Source organism: Drosophila miranda, assembly GCF_003369915.1.
Source record: "Drosophila miranda strain MSH22 chromosome Y unlocalized genomic scaffold, D.miranda_PacBio2.1 Contig_Y3_pilon, whole genome shotgun sequence".
Lineage (NCBI taxonomy): Eukaryota > Metazoa > Arthropoda > Insecta > Diptera > Drosophilidae > Drosophila > Drosophila miranda.
Window position 1 is genome coordinate 1,684,039 of NW_022881625.1, and position 14,273 is coordinate 1,698,311.

General features: G+C 54.7%; 1 protein-coding gene across 1 annotated transcript; it reads left to right on the plus strand.

Annotated features, from left to right (window-relative positions):
- The first annotated feature begins 27 nt into the window (after nucleotides 1-27).
- Nucleotides 28-2,356, plus strand: LOC117194550 (death-associated protein kinase related-like). Its single transcript, XM_033399098.1, has 5 exons — nucleotides 28-55; nucleotides 281-735; nucleotides 798-1,090; nucleotides 1,372-1,750; nucleotides 2,315-2,356. The coding sequence occupies exons 1-5, from the start codon at nucleotides 28-30 to the stop codon at nucleotides 2,354-2,356; spliced, it is 1,197 nt and encodes a 398-aa protein (XP_033254989.1).
- Nucleotides 2,357-14,273: the final 11,917 nt, after the last annotated feature.

Sequence of the window (14,273 nt, forward strand, 5' to 3'; positions counted from 1 at the left end):
GCACTTTTATTCTCTTTTTGGTTTGTGATGTGGACGGGAGCAAAAGTTTGTCAAGGTAAGTAATGGGTGTGGTGGAGGAAGGGCGGCACGGCACGGCACGGCACACGACAGACACCACAAAAAGAAAACAGGGCAACACAGAAAAAAGACGTCAATGGCGACACGGCACAGATCGATAGATCATGTTCACCGAAAAGGGAATCTTTCCCATAGGCGATGGCCTTTTGGATGTAGATGCGAACGCTTTAACGGATTGCTCGTGTCGCATGACATCAACGAGATCTACGAGGTGGAACAGACGCCGTTTGCCAGGGCAAATTCGCCGCCGTTCGCCGTGCCATTCACAAGAACACGGGCTCCCATTTCGCGGCAAAGTTCTTGAAGCGACGCCGACGCGCACAGAGCAGCGACAAGGAGATCAAACACGAGATCGCCGTGCTAATACTCTGCGAGGGCGAGGAGAACATTGTCAATCTGAATGCGGTGCACGAGACCCGTTCGGACACAGCCCTGCTGCTGGAACTGGCCACTGGTGGCGAGCTGCAGACCATACTGGACAACGAAGATTGCCTGACAGAGGCCCAGGCCCGCCACTGCATGCGAGAGGTGCTGAAGGCTCTCAAGTTTCTCCACGACCGATCCATTGCCCACCTGGACCTCAAGCCACAGAACATTTTGCTCGCCGGCGAGCGTATAGAAGATGGCCTCAAGCTCTGTGACTTTGGGATCTCGCGCGTTGTGTGCGAGGGCATCAATGTCCGCGAGATGGCCGGCACACCCGACTACGTGGCCCCGAGGTGCTCCAGTACGAGCCACTCTCCCTGCTGACGGACATCTGGTCCGTGGGCGTTCTCACCTATGTCTTGCTCTCCGGCTTCTCGCCCTTTGGCGGGAACACCAAGCAGGAGACCTTCCTCAATATCATGCAGTGTGCGCTCACCTTTCCGGACAACCTATTCGGTGGCGTCTCGCCAGTGGCCATCGATTTCATACGCCGCGCATTGCGAATTAAGCCAAACGATCGCATGAGTGCCGCTGGATGCCTGGAACATGTCTGGCTGAAGGATGAGAGCTCGATGGATAGACAAATGTATCTGCAGGCTCAGAGCGATGCTGAAGAGGAAGAGGAAGAGGAGGGGGAAGAAGACGACCTTGAGGATGAGGAAGTGGAGGAGCCAGTGGCCGAGGAGAAGGCAGAGGAGCAGGAACAGCAACAGCAGTCACAGGAACAACAAAAGCAACAGAAGCCAAGCAGTGGCAGCAACAAACCCACGCACAATGGCCACCATCGGGCCCACAGCAATGGGAGCAGTAGCAGCATCTCAAAAATACCCATTGCCACCGGGAAGCTCCTGGGAAGCCCATAAGCAGCACCAGCACCAGCACCAGCACCAGCACAGAGACAACGACAGCCATACACACGCTGACCAGCAATGGACACGGACAGAGCAACACGGTCTGCCTGTCCGCCAAGCCCACTCAGATCGTGACACCCACACGTCGAGCCTCCGACTCGGACAAGGAGAACACATACACGGCGACATTTGTGAAGAAGCCCCCGGTGCAGGCCACCATCCAGCTGGGCAGCAACGGCCTCGACGAGTTCGCCACAGTGGTGGCCACCCTGACACTCTTTCCCGATGCGCCCACCACACCGAAAGTGATCCGCAAGGCACCCACGGGAGAGTCCCATGGATCGGCCACCTCGGTGAAGGCTCTGGTCAAGAAGTTTCAGCTGGAGGAGACGCTAGTCTGCCCCGGACACAGCAGCACCAGCAGCCACAACGGCCACAGTCCCGTCAACGGGTGCGGCGGCAGTAGCGGGAGCAGCAACGGCAACAATATGCGACGCAGTGCAGGGGGAAACAGCAGCAACATCAGCTACTCGGCAGCAGCCGCGACAGCAGCACGAATGAACAGCATTCGCCGCGCCTCCGACCCGCTGATGGCCGTCTATAAGAAGCAGCCACAGAACAGCGGCGCCAACAGCAATAGTTCCAGCAGCAACAGCAACAATCCCAGCCCCGGCAGCAGTCCCAGCTCGGGCAGCACGGCCACCCTGCTCCTGAATAGCCATCGCCTGGCGTCCGCGTCCGCGTCCGGGCCAGCCAGCACGGTCGCCCGCACCGCTGTATCCTCAAGCAGCAGCACCAAAGCTACTGCCACTGCCCACCATCTGCACCACCACCACATGCACCACGACAACACGAAAAACGGCCAAAACACATGAAATCCACACTTACCTGCCAATCACCAGACAGAGCTGCCCAGCAGGAAGCTGCCTCGCCATCAACACTGACAATTCCTGCCAAAGGGAAGGAAAAGGAGGCCCCTTTCTGATGACGCTGCCGCCTGACCATGGCCGTGACGTCACGCCACTCCAAACATACAGCTGCCATTTCCAACGACGACGCAGATGCTGGCGCCTGTTGCCGCTCCACTGGGTCGCACCCGTCTCTCATGCCAATTATGTGAGGGCGGGATGGCCTGGTGTTGAGCCGCCGGACGCCAGCAAATCCTGCAAAAGAAGAAGGAGAATCAGGAGAGAGGCTGCCAATAAACACATATACTCACCTGCAAACGCCTCTCACGCCAACACAAACCAGACAAGGGTCGCCAGAAACAGCATCCAAACGCCGACAAGTACCTGCAAATAAACACAAATTAAAATCACACGCCAAAGCAAACACCTCCTCAACTGGGTGGCCGGACCACCAGCCACTCAAAACGCCGTTACAAATTGACGACGAACGTGGCCGAGGAGGCCAGGCCAATTCTACTGACAACGCATCCTGGGTGGCCGGACCAGCAGCCACTTGGATGCGGCCAATATCACGATTCGTTGGCATCACTTTTCGATACCAATGCCAACACACTGGACAATGCATCTTCGGGTGGCCGGACCAGTGCCACTCGGTCTGCTGCACCAAACCAACAGACAGATGCAACGTGGGCGGCCGGACCAGAGCCGCTCGCCATCAACACCATCATTGCCCACGATGCACGCCAATACTCACAACCAGCCAATAAACAACACACAGGGGGACAACAGAGCCGGCCGGTATACGGCGTAATGTTCGCATTGCGTTTGTTATGCCGGCCGGTGCTTCGTTGTAGTTGTCCTCCTGTTAGAAATAAAATAAATATAATTAATATGTTTATATGTTGTAAATGTATGTCAATTATCGTTTATTTTACCTCGTCTGCATCAATGTATTTGTTGTAGATGTCAATCCTGTTGTTTCTGTAGTTTTTGCATGTCCGTAGATAGTTTGTCCATAGTTTTAGTACTTGCCTGTGATATTAGGAATAAGTTTTTGTAAATGAATGTAGTTTTCTGTAGATAATTGTATATTTTTCGTAGTTTTCTAATTAGTTTTACCTTCTTACTCTTCTTCCCAACCTATCTGCCATTCCCATAATTCCCCTTGACACGTGGTATTACCAAAAATACCACGCAAATACCAGACTATGACCGATAACACACCAAAAAGCCATTTCAAATTTAAAATGCCCAGTGTGCTATCGGTCGCAAATTCGGCAATTTATGCCCAGCCAATTCCTCCCCACCCCCTACCCACTTCAAATGCCACTAAATGCCAAATGCGGTTGAGCAGGAGCAAAATTAACACTGCCAACCTCCGCCACTCTGCCAAACGCCCCAATAAAGCCATTTCAACCGCCCATATGATGCTATGCGGTCGACTCTTCGGAGCGTCACGCGCCCGGATCGAAAGATCCGGAAGTTTACAGTATCCGGGCGGTTATACGGGAGCAGGCATTTACCCCCCCCCCCCCCCACCATCCTATCCCATCCCCCAACAACAGAGCAGCCACTACACACAGCAAAAACATAAGACACTGGCCACTAACCAACGACAACGACAACACACACAGCCACTAAAACAAACGGCTATTCCAATTCTCCATTTCCTACTTATCGGTGCTGCTGCCCTCGGACCACTTTCATCTCACTCAATATTGGGGTGAGTGAAAGTGGAACCGGGGGTGAGAGCACCGGTAAATGACGATCGGCGATCGGGCCAGTCGAGTTGAGGGGGAGAGTATGGGAGTTGGCGGACATGTGAGAGTACCACCATGAACCTCGTCCGCCACTCTCATCTCGTCCACCCGCTCGAGAGGTCGCGATCGTCGGACGTGCCAAAACCGTTTCGTGTCGTTTTTTTCGTGTCGCCGTTTTTTCCGTTGTCTTGCTGTTGTGCTTTGTTTTCTTTTTTGTGGTGTCTGTCGTGTGCCGTGCCGTGCCGTGCCGTGCCGTGCCGTGCCCCCGCTCCCTCCACTCGACAAACTTTCTGCTCCCCAATAAATGTGATTAATTTTAAACGCCAATAAATAACATTAAGTTATAAAAACACAAACCTAACGAGAGACAAACTGTGTAAAGAGACAGAAAGTGCCAATAAATACATTAAACACAAACACACACACACAAGAGACTTTTCAGTAAGGGAAAACAACAAACAGACAGCAAATCGCCAATACACAAACTAACAACAACTATAACGAGAGGAATGGCCAGACGAGGGTCAACCAGACGCCACAGCGACGGCGGCAGAGCGGCCCGCAGAGGCGCCCTAGCAGCAGCAGCAGCAGCCAACAACACCAACACCGCCAATAGCAGCAGCAACAGCAGAGCCCTCGGCGCAGGCGCCAACACCAACGCCCCAGCCAATGCAGAGCGCCGACGCCACAGCGACGGTGGCTGCATCAGCAGCAGCAATAACAACGCCAACACAGACTGCACCGATCGTGAGTACGCAGACGCCGCCAATACACACACAGACACAGCCATTCCCGCCACTTGCATTGCCCTTCCCCCCCCCCCCCCCCCTTGCCAATAATACCCAAAGAAAGGCGCCAAACACAAAAGAAAGGCCCAACAAGACACCACTTTTCCCGCCTCTCACGCTCTCGGACATACAAAATAGTTCGAGAGTAAAGGGAGAGGGAGAGGACGGAGGAGAGCCGGCAAGCCGCCGAGAAGGAGCGGGCCAACGGGCCGCCACACACACACACACGACCGGATCGAGCCTGTTGCGAGTCGAACCTGGTTCGAGCTGGTTCGAGCAGCGGGTCGATCCGGGCCAATGCTGAGCCGGCACCAATACCACAAATCCCACCAACACCAAAACGACGCCGCGCCCTCATCGACAGTGGGAGTGAAGATGAGGATGAGGGTGAGAGGAAGCAGGCCAGACGACGGGGCCGCCATCACCAGAAAAGGCAAACTCTGGAGGAGCTGGAGGCTATTGTTCAGGAGCAGTTGAGGCAGCACGAGCTGCGGGAGCAACAGCAGAAGCAGCAGAAACGGACGGCAGATGCAGCCAACACCAACACAGTTGCCGATCCTGCCACTATGCCGCAATCTGCACAGCCAACACATGCCCCTGCCCCTGCCCCTGCCCCTGCCACTACTATAATTGCCAATAGCCAGACCCACAGCCATCACCAACATCGACAACAGCCAATACATAGACAATCACCAGCCATTCACACAGACAATACCACAATTAACAATAGAAAAAATAATGACGCCAATACAAATACACCTGCCACTACCAACACCAACACCACCACCGCCATCACCATCACAAACACCCCTGCCACTACCACCGACAATGACATCCGGCACGGCGAATTCGGGCATCAGCCCAGCCAGGAACGTGGCTTGAGGATCCTCATCCGAAGACTCTCCCACTCCATGCCGCCGGATTGGATTCGCATTAGTATGCTGAACGAGGGGTACACGGTTCGGTTTGTGAGGGTGATCACCGATCGATTTGATCGCAGCCGCCAATTCAACCTCTTCGAGGCTGAGATCGCCCCCAAACCGGACCGTGGCCAATGCGGGGTGTTAAAGCTGCGACGCCTGGGTGGGAGGCCCGTCACGGTTGAGAGACTTGGAGTCTCCCGTGACCCTGCCCAGTGCCATCGATGTCAGGTGTTTGGCCACACCCGCGCATACTGTAGACGAGCTGCTGTCTGCATGAAATGCGCGGGTGGACATCTGACGACGGAGTGCAGCAATCCGAGGAACGTCGCTCCCAAGTGCGCCAACTGCCAGGGCCAGCACATCAGTGCCTACAAGGGTTGCCCATCCTACAAGGCAGCCAGGCAGAGGCTCGTGGCCCACAGGGTCGCCAGGGAGGAGGAGCGTCGCAGACAGCAGCCACAGCCAAGCCAACAGCGACACCAGCCAATACAACGTCGCCAGCAGCAGCCACATCCACAGCCACATCCACAGCCACTCCATAATCCGCAGCAGCAACCAGCAACCATCGACCAGGGGGCGCCAACACCAGAGGGTCCAGCCGATGCAGCCGATCGCGAATGATGCTCCGACGCCACGCCAACACCAGCAGCAGCAGCGGCCAGACGCCCTGTGCGATGGCAGCTGCGCTCAAAACCTGCAATTATACGTACAGCGTATAACAGAGTTGGAAAGGAGGATCGAACAGATGGCAGAGCAACTCACCAAATTGGCTGCAGCAACAGCAGCAGCAGTTCCAATAGCCGCCAATACAGCAGCAGCAGTAGCCATATCGGACGGTGAGCCGGATATGGACATGGACGACGACAGCCAATGGACCGATGAAGAGCCTTATGAGGACCTACGTAGGTTCCTAAATGGACAATCAAGTGACGACTTCGAAAGCGACGGATTATACGGCGTCTACTGATTGCGACAAATAGCAGAAGTTTAATGCCAATGCCACCTTAAAATAGACAATAATTAAACACAATTAACAACAATCTGCAAATGACCATTAAACATACTCACCTGCAATTAAACTGACAGAGCTGCCCCTCCAGCAGCTGCCTCGCCACTCCTGCAATTCTCTCGAGGCATAATGGGCGAAATTTGGAGGCCTCATCAGCAGCACTACCGCCAATCCAACAAAAGTCCAGAGGCCAGCCACTAAAACACAAAGAAAAACAGTCAATTCACGCCAACACGAAAAACTGCCAAACCACAAGAAATTCACTCTCACCTGCCAATCACCAGACAGAGCTGACCAACAAGAAGCTGCCTCGCCATCAACATCATCAATTTTCTGCCAAAGGGGCGGAAAAGGAGGCCTCTTCTGATGACGCTGCCGCCTGACCATGGCCGTGACGTCACGCCACTCCGAACCAACAGCTGCCAATTCCAACGACGACGCAGATGCTGGCGCCTGTTGCCGCTCCACTGGGTTACACCCGTCTCTCATGCCAATTATGTGAGGGCGGGATGGCCTGGTGTTGAGCCACCGGACGCCAGCAAATCCTGCAAAAGGAAGAAGAAACAGGAGGGAGAAACAGACTGCCAAAACACAAAATACTCACCTGCTGTTTTACGCCAACACAAACCAGCCAAGGGTCGCCACAAATAACATCCAAACGCCGACAGCACCAGCAAATAAACACGAATTAAAATCAAAGCCAAAACAAACACCTCCTCATCTGGGTGGCCGGACCAGCAGCCATTCAAAACGCAACTACAAACCGACGATGAACGTGGCCGAGGAGGCCAGGCCAATACTACTGACAACGCATCCTGGGTGGCCGGACCAGAGCCACTCGAGGCCAGACGAGGGTCGAACAGACGCCACAGCGACGGCGGCAGAGCGGCCCGCAGAGGCGCCCTAGCAGCAGCAGCAGCAGCCAACAACACCAACACCAACACCGCCAATAGCAGCAGCAGCAGCAGAGCCCTCGGCGCAGGCGCCAATACCAACGCCCCAGCCAATGCAGAGCGCCGACGCCACAGCCACCCAGCGAGTGAGTACCCAGCCATTGCCATGGCCGATATATCCACGGCCACAGCCACTCCCCCCTCGAGCCCCATCACATCAGCAGCAACAGCAGCGCCAATACCAACTGCAAATCCCGCAACCCCGCCAAATCCCAAAATCCCGCAAAACACAAAGGGAAAGGCCGAAAAGACGCCCCTTTCCCCGCCTCTCACGCTCTCGGACATACAAAACTGTTCGAGAGTAACGGGAGAGGGAGAAGACGGAGGAGAGCCGGCAAGCCGACGCGCAAGAGCGGAGCGCCAAAACGGCCAACGGGCAGCCACACACACACACACGACCGGATCGAACCTGTTGCGAGTCGAACCTGGTTCGAGCTCGAGCAGCGGGTCGATCCGGGCCAATGCTGAGCCTGCACAAATGCCGTCAATCCCACCAACACCAAAACGACGCCGCGCCCTCATCGACAGTGGGAGTGACGATAAGGGTGAGAGGAAGCAGGCCAGACGACGGGGCCGCCATCACCAGCAGCGGCAGCAGCGGCCGCCAATTGGGAAGCCGAAGAAAAAAAGGCAGACAATGGAGGAACTAGAGGCTATTGTCCAGGAGCAGCTGAGGCAGCACGAGTTGAGGGAGCAACAGCAGAAGCAGCAGAAACGGACGGCACATGCAGCCAACACCAACACAGTTGCCGATCCTGCCACTCTGCCGCAATCAACACAGCCAACACATGCCCCTGCCCCTGCCCCTGCCACTAGTATAAATACAAATAGCCAGACCCACAGCCATCACCAACATCAAAAACAGACAATACAAAGACAATCACCAGCCACTCACACAGACAATACCACAATTAACAATAGAGATAATAATGACGCCAATACAAATACAAATACACCCGCCAATACAAACACCAACACCACCACCGCCATCACCATCACAAACACCCCTGCCACTATCACCGACGATGACATCCGGCACGGCGAATTCGGGCATCAGCCCAGCCAGGAACGTGGCTTGAGGATCCTCATCCGAGGACTCTCCCACTCCACGCCGCCGGATTGGATTCGCAGCAGCATGCTGAACGAGGGGTTCACGGTTCGGTTTGTAAGGGCAATCACCGATCGATTCGATCGCAGCCGTCAATACAACCTATTCGAGGCTGAGATCGCCCCCAAACCGGACCGTGGCCAATACGAGGTGTTGAAGCTGCGACGCCTGGGTGGGAGGCCCATCACGGTTGAGAGACTTGGAGTCTCCCGTGACCCTGCCCAGTGCCATCGATGCCAGGTGTTTGGCCACACCCGCGCATACTGTAGACGAGCTGCTGTCTGCATGAAATGCGCGGGTGGACATCTGACGACGGAGTGCAGCAAGCCAAGGAACGTTGCTCCCAAGTGCGCCAACTGCCAGGGCGCCCACATCAGCGCCTACAAGGGCTGCAGCGCCTACAAGGCAGCCAGGCAGCGGCTCCTGGCCCACAGGGTCGCCAGGGAGGAGGAGCGTCGCAGACAGCAGCCACAGCCAAGCTAACAGCGACACCAGCCAATACAACGTCGCCAGCAGCAGCCACATCCACAGCCACTCCATAATCCGCAGCAGCAACGCCAACACCAACCGGATCGGCAGCATCGGCAGCAGCATCGGTATGGCGACCAACATCCCCAGCCATCGACCAGGGGGCGCCAACACCAGAGGGTCCAGCCGATGCAGCCGATCGCGAATGATGCTCCGACGCCACGCCAACACCAGCAGCAGCAGCGGCCAGACGCCCAGTGCGATGGCAGCTGTGCCAAACATCTAAAAGAGAGCGCCATTAAACTCAAAATGCTGGAGAAAAGGTTGGCAGCAATGGCCACGCTGATCGCAAACCTGACAGAGGCTAGAGGCGGGGGCTTGGCAGCCATGCCGCCACTACAGACAACACCACCTACACACCCGCCGCCACCACAACCAGCCGCCAATACAGCAGCAGCAGTAGCCATATCGGACAGTGAGCCGGATATGGACATGGACGACGACAGCCAATGGACCGACGAAGAGCCTTACGATGACCTACGTAGGTTCCTAAATGGACAATCCAGTGGCGACTTTGAAAGCGACGGATTATACGGCGTCTACTGATTGCGCCAAATAGCAGAAGTTTAATGGCAATAAACCCTAAAAATAGACAAAATTAAACACAATTAACAGCAATCTGCAAATGACCATTAAACATACTCACCTGCTATTAAACTGACAGAGCTGCCCCTCCAGCAGCTGCCTCGCCACTCCTGCAATTCTCTCGAGGCATAATGGGCGAAATTTGGAGGCCTCATCAGCAGCACTACCGTCAATTCCAACAGAAGTCCAGAGGCCAGCCACTAAAATACAAAGAAAAACAGCCAATTCACGCCAACACGAAAAAACGCCCAAAACACACAAAAACACACGTACCTGCCAATCACTAGACAGAGCTGCCCCCACAGCAGCTGCCTCGCCATGAACATCATCAATTTTCTGCCAAAGGGGCGGAAAAGGAGGCCTTTTTTGAACCGATGACGAACGTGGCCGAGGAGGCCAGGCCAACTCTGCTGACAACGCATCCTGGTGGCCGGACCAGCAGCCACTCGGATGCGGCCAATCAACAAGTAAATCGACAACGTATCCTGGTGGCCGGACCAGTTGCCACTTGGATGCGGCCAATAATAATGACAGTCTGACATCACACACCGATGTCAACGCCAACACACTGGACAACGCATCTCGGGTAGCCGGATCAGTGCCACTCGGTCTGCTGCATTAAACCAACAGACAGATGCAACGTGGGCGGCCGGACTAGAGCCGCTCGCCATCTCCAACTTTGCCCACGATGCACGCCAACACCATCAATCCAGCCATCGCCACTAAACAAGACACAGGGGGACAACAGAGCCGGCCGGTATACAGCGTAATGTTCGCATTGCGTTTGATATGCCTGCCGGTGCTCCGTTGTTGTTTGTCCTCCTGTTAGAAATAAAATAAATATAATTAATATGTTTATATGTGTGTAAATGTATGTCAATTCTCGTTTAATTTACCTTGTCTGCATCAATGTTCTTGTTGTAGATGTCAATCCTGTTGTTTTTTGTAGTTTTTGCATGTCCGTAGATAGTTTTAGTTACTTACCTGTGATATTAGAATTAAGTTTTTGTAAATTAATGTAGTTTTTCTGTAGTTAATTCTATATTTTTCGTAGTTTTCTAATTAGTTTTACCTTCTTACTCTTCTTCCCAACCTATCTGCCATTCCCATAATTCCCCTTGACACGTGGTATTACCAAAAATACCACGCAAATACCAGACTATGACCGATAACACACCAAAAAGCCATTTCAAATTTAAAATGCATTTATCAATGCCCAGTGTGTTATCGGTCTCAAATTCGGCAATTTATGCCCAGCCAATTCCTCCCCACCCCCTACCCCCTTCAAATGCCACTAAATGCCAAATGCGGTTGAGCAGGAGCAAAATTAACACTGCCAACCTCCGCCACTCTGCCAAACGCCCCAATAAAGCCATTTCAACCGCCCATATGATGCTATGCGGTCGACTCTTCGGAGCGTCACGCGCCCGGATCGAAAGATCCGGAAGTTTACAGTATCCGGGCGGTTATACGGGAGCAGGCATTTATCCCCCCCATCCTATCCCATCCCCCAACAACAGAGCAGCCACTACACACAGCACAAACATAAGACCCTGGCCCCTAACCAACGACAACGACAACACACACAGCCACTAAAACAAACGGCTATTCCAATTCTCCATTGCCTACTTATCGGTGCTGCTGCCCTCGGACCACTTTCATCTCACTCAATATTGGGGTGAGTGAAAGTGGAACCGGGGGTGAGAGCCCCGGTAAATGACGATCGGCGATCGGGCCAGTCGAGTTGAGGGGGAGAGTATGGGAGTTGGCGGACATGTGAGAGTACCACCATGAACCTCGTCCGCCACTCTCATCTCGTCCACCCGCTCGAGAGGTCGCGATCGTCGGACGTACGTGCCATAACCGTTTCGTGTCGTTTTTTCGTGTCGCCGTTTTCCGTTGTCTTGCTGTTGTGCTTTGTTTTCTTTTTTGTGGTGTCTGTCGTGTGCCGTGCCGCCCTTCCTCCACCACACCCATTACTTACCTTGACAAACTTTTGTTCCCGTCCACATCGTAAAAAAAAAAGAGAATAAAAGTGCCAATAAATTAAATTAAACACAAACACACACAAGAGACTTTTCAATTAAAGAACAACAAACAGGCAGCAGATCGCCAACACACAAACCAACAGCCAGCCATGACCAGAGGAATGGCCAGACGAGGGACAACCAGACGACACAGCGACGGCGGCAGAGCGGCCCGCAGAGGCGCCCTAGCAGCAGCAGCAGCAGCCAACAACACCAACACAAACACCGCCAATAGCAGCAGCAGCAGCAGAGCCCTCGGCGCAGGCGCCAACACCAACGCCCCAGCCAATGCAGAGCGCCGACGCCACAGCCTTCCATCGAGTGAGTACCCAGCCATTGCCATGGCCGATATATCCACGGCCACAGCCACTCCCCCCTCGAGACACATCACAAAAACCGCGCCAAACGCAAAGGGAAGGGCCGATGGGACGCCGCCCTCGCTGCCGCTTTTCCCGCCTCTCACGCTCTCGGACATACAAAACCGTTCGGTAGTAACGGGAGAGGGAGAAGACGGAGGAGAGCCGGCTAGCCGACGCGCAAGAGCGGAGCGCCAAAACGGCCAACGGGCCGCCACACACACACACACGACCGGATCGAACCCGTTGCGTGTCGAACTTGGTTCGAGTTCGAGCAGCGGGTCGATTCGAGCCATAGCCCAGTCAGCACCAATACTACGACAAACAGCAGCAACTACACAACCACAATCACAGCCAATCCCACCAACACCAAAACGACGCCGCGCCCTCATCGACAGTGGGAGCGAAGATGAGGATGAGGGTGAGAGGAAGCAGGCCAGAAGACGGGGCCGCCATCACCAGCAGCGGCCGCCAATTAGGAAGCCGAAGAAGAAAAGGCAGACAATGGAGGAGCTGGAGGCTATTGTCCAGGAGCAGCTGAGGCAGCACGAGCTGAGGGAGCAACAGCAGAAGCAGCAGAAACGGACGGCACATGCAGCCAACACCAACACAGTTGCCGATCCTGCCACTATGCCGCAATCTGCACAGCCAACACATGCCCCTGCCCCTGCCCCTGCCACTACTATAATTGCCAATAGCCAGACCCACAGCCATCACCAACATCGACAACAGCCAATACATAGACAATCACCAGCCATTCACACAGACAATACCACAATTAACAATAGAGATAATAATGCCGCCAATACAAATACAAATACACCCGCCAATACAAACACCAACACCACCACCGCCATCACCATCACAAACACCCCTGCCACTACCGCCGACGATGACATCCGGCACGGCGAATGAGAATGATGCTGAATGAGGGGTTCACGGTTCGGTTTGTAAGGGTGATCACCGATCGATTTGATCGCAGCCGCCAATTCAACCTCTTCGAGGCTGAGATCGCACCCAAACCGGACCGTGGCCAATGCGGGGTGTTAAAGCTGCGACGCCTGGGTGGGAGGCCCGTCACGGTTGAGAGACTTGGAGTCTCCCGTGACCCTGCCCAGTGCCGTCGATGTCAGGTGTTTGGCCACACCCGCGCATATTGTAGACGCGCTGCAGTTTGCATGAAATGCGAGGGCGGCCACCTGACGACGGAGTGCAGCAAGCCAAGGGCCGTCAATCCCAAATGCGCCAACTGCCAGGGCCAGCACATCAGCTCATACAAAGGATGCCCATCCTACAAGGCAGCCAGGCAGAGGCTCGTGGCCCACAGGGTCGCCAGGGAGGAGGAGCGTCGCAGACAGCAGCCACAGCCAAGCCAACAGCGACACCAGCCAATACAACGTCGCCAGCAGCAGCCACATCCACAGCCACTCCATAATCCGCAGCAGCAACGCCAACACCAACCGGATCGGCAGCATCGGCAGCAGCATCGGTATGGCGACCAACATCCGCAGCCATCGACCAGGGGGCGCCAACACCAGAGGGTACAGCCGATGCAGCCGATCGCGAATGATGCTCCGACGCCACGCCAACACCAGCAGCAGCAGCGGCCAGACGCCCAGTGTGATGGCAGCTGCGCTCAAAACCTGCAATTGTACGTACAGCGTATAACAGAGTTGGAAAGGAGGATCGAACGGATGGCAGAGCAGCTCACCAGATTGGCTGCAGCAGCAGCAGCAGCGGTTCCAATAGCCGCCAATACAGCAGCAGCAGTGGCCATATCGGACGGTGAGCCGGATATGGACATGGACGACGACAGCCAATGGACCGATGAAGAGCCTTATGAGGACCTAGGTAGGTTTCTAAATGGAGAATCCAGTGGCGACTCCGAAAGCGACGGATTAAACGGCGTCTACTGATTGCGACAAATAGCAAAAGTTTAATGCCAATAAAACCTAAAAATAGAAAAAAATTAA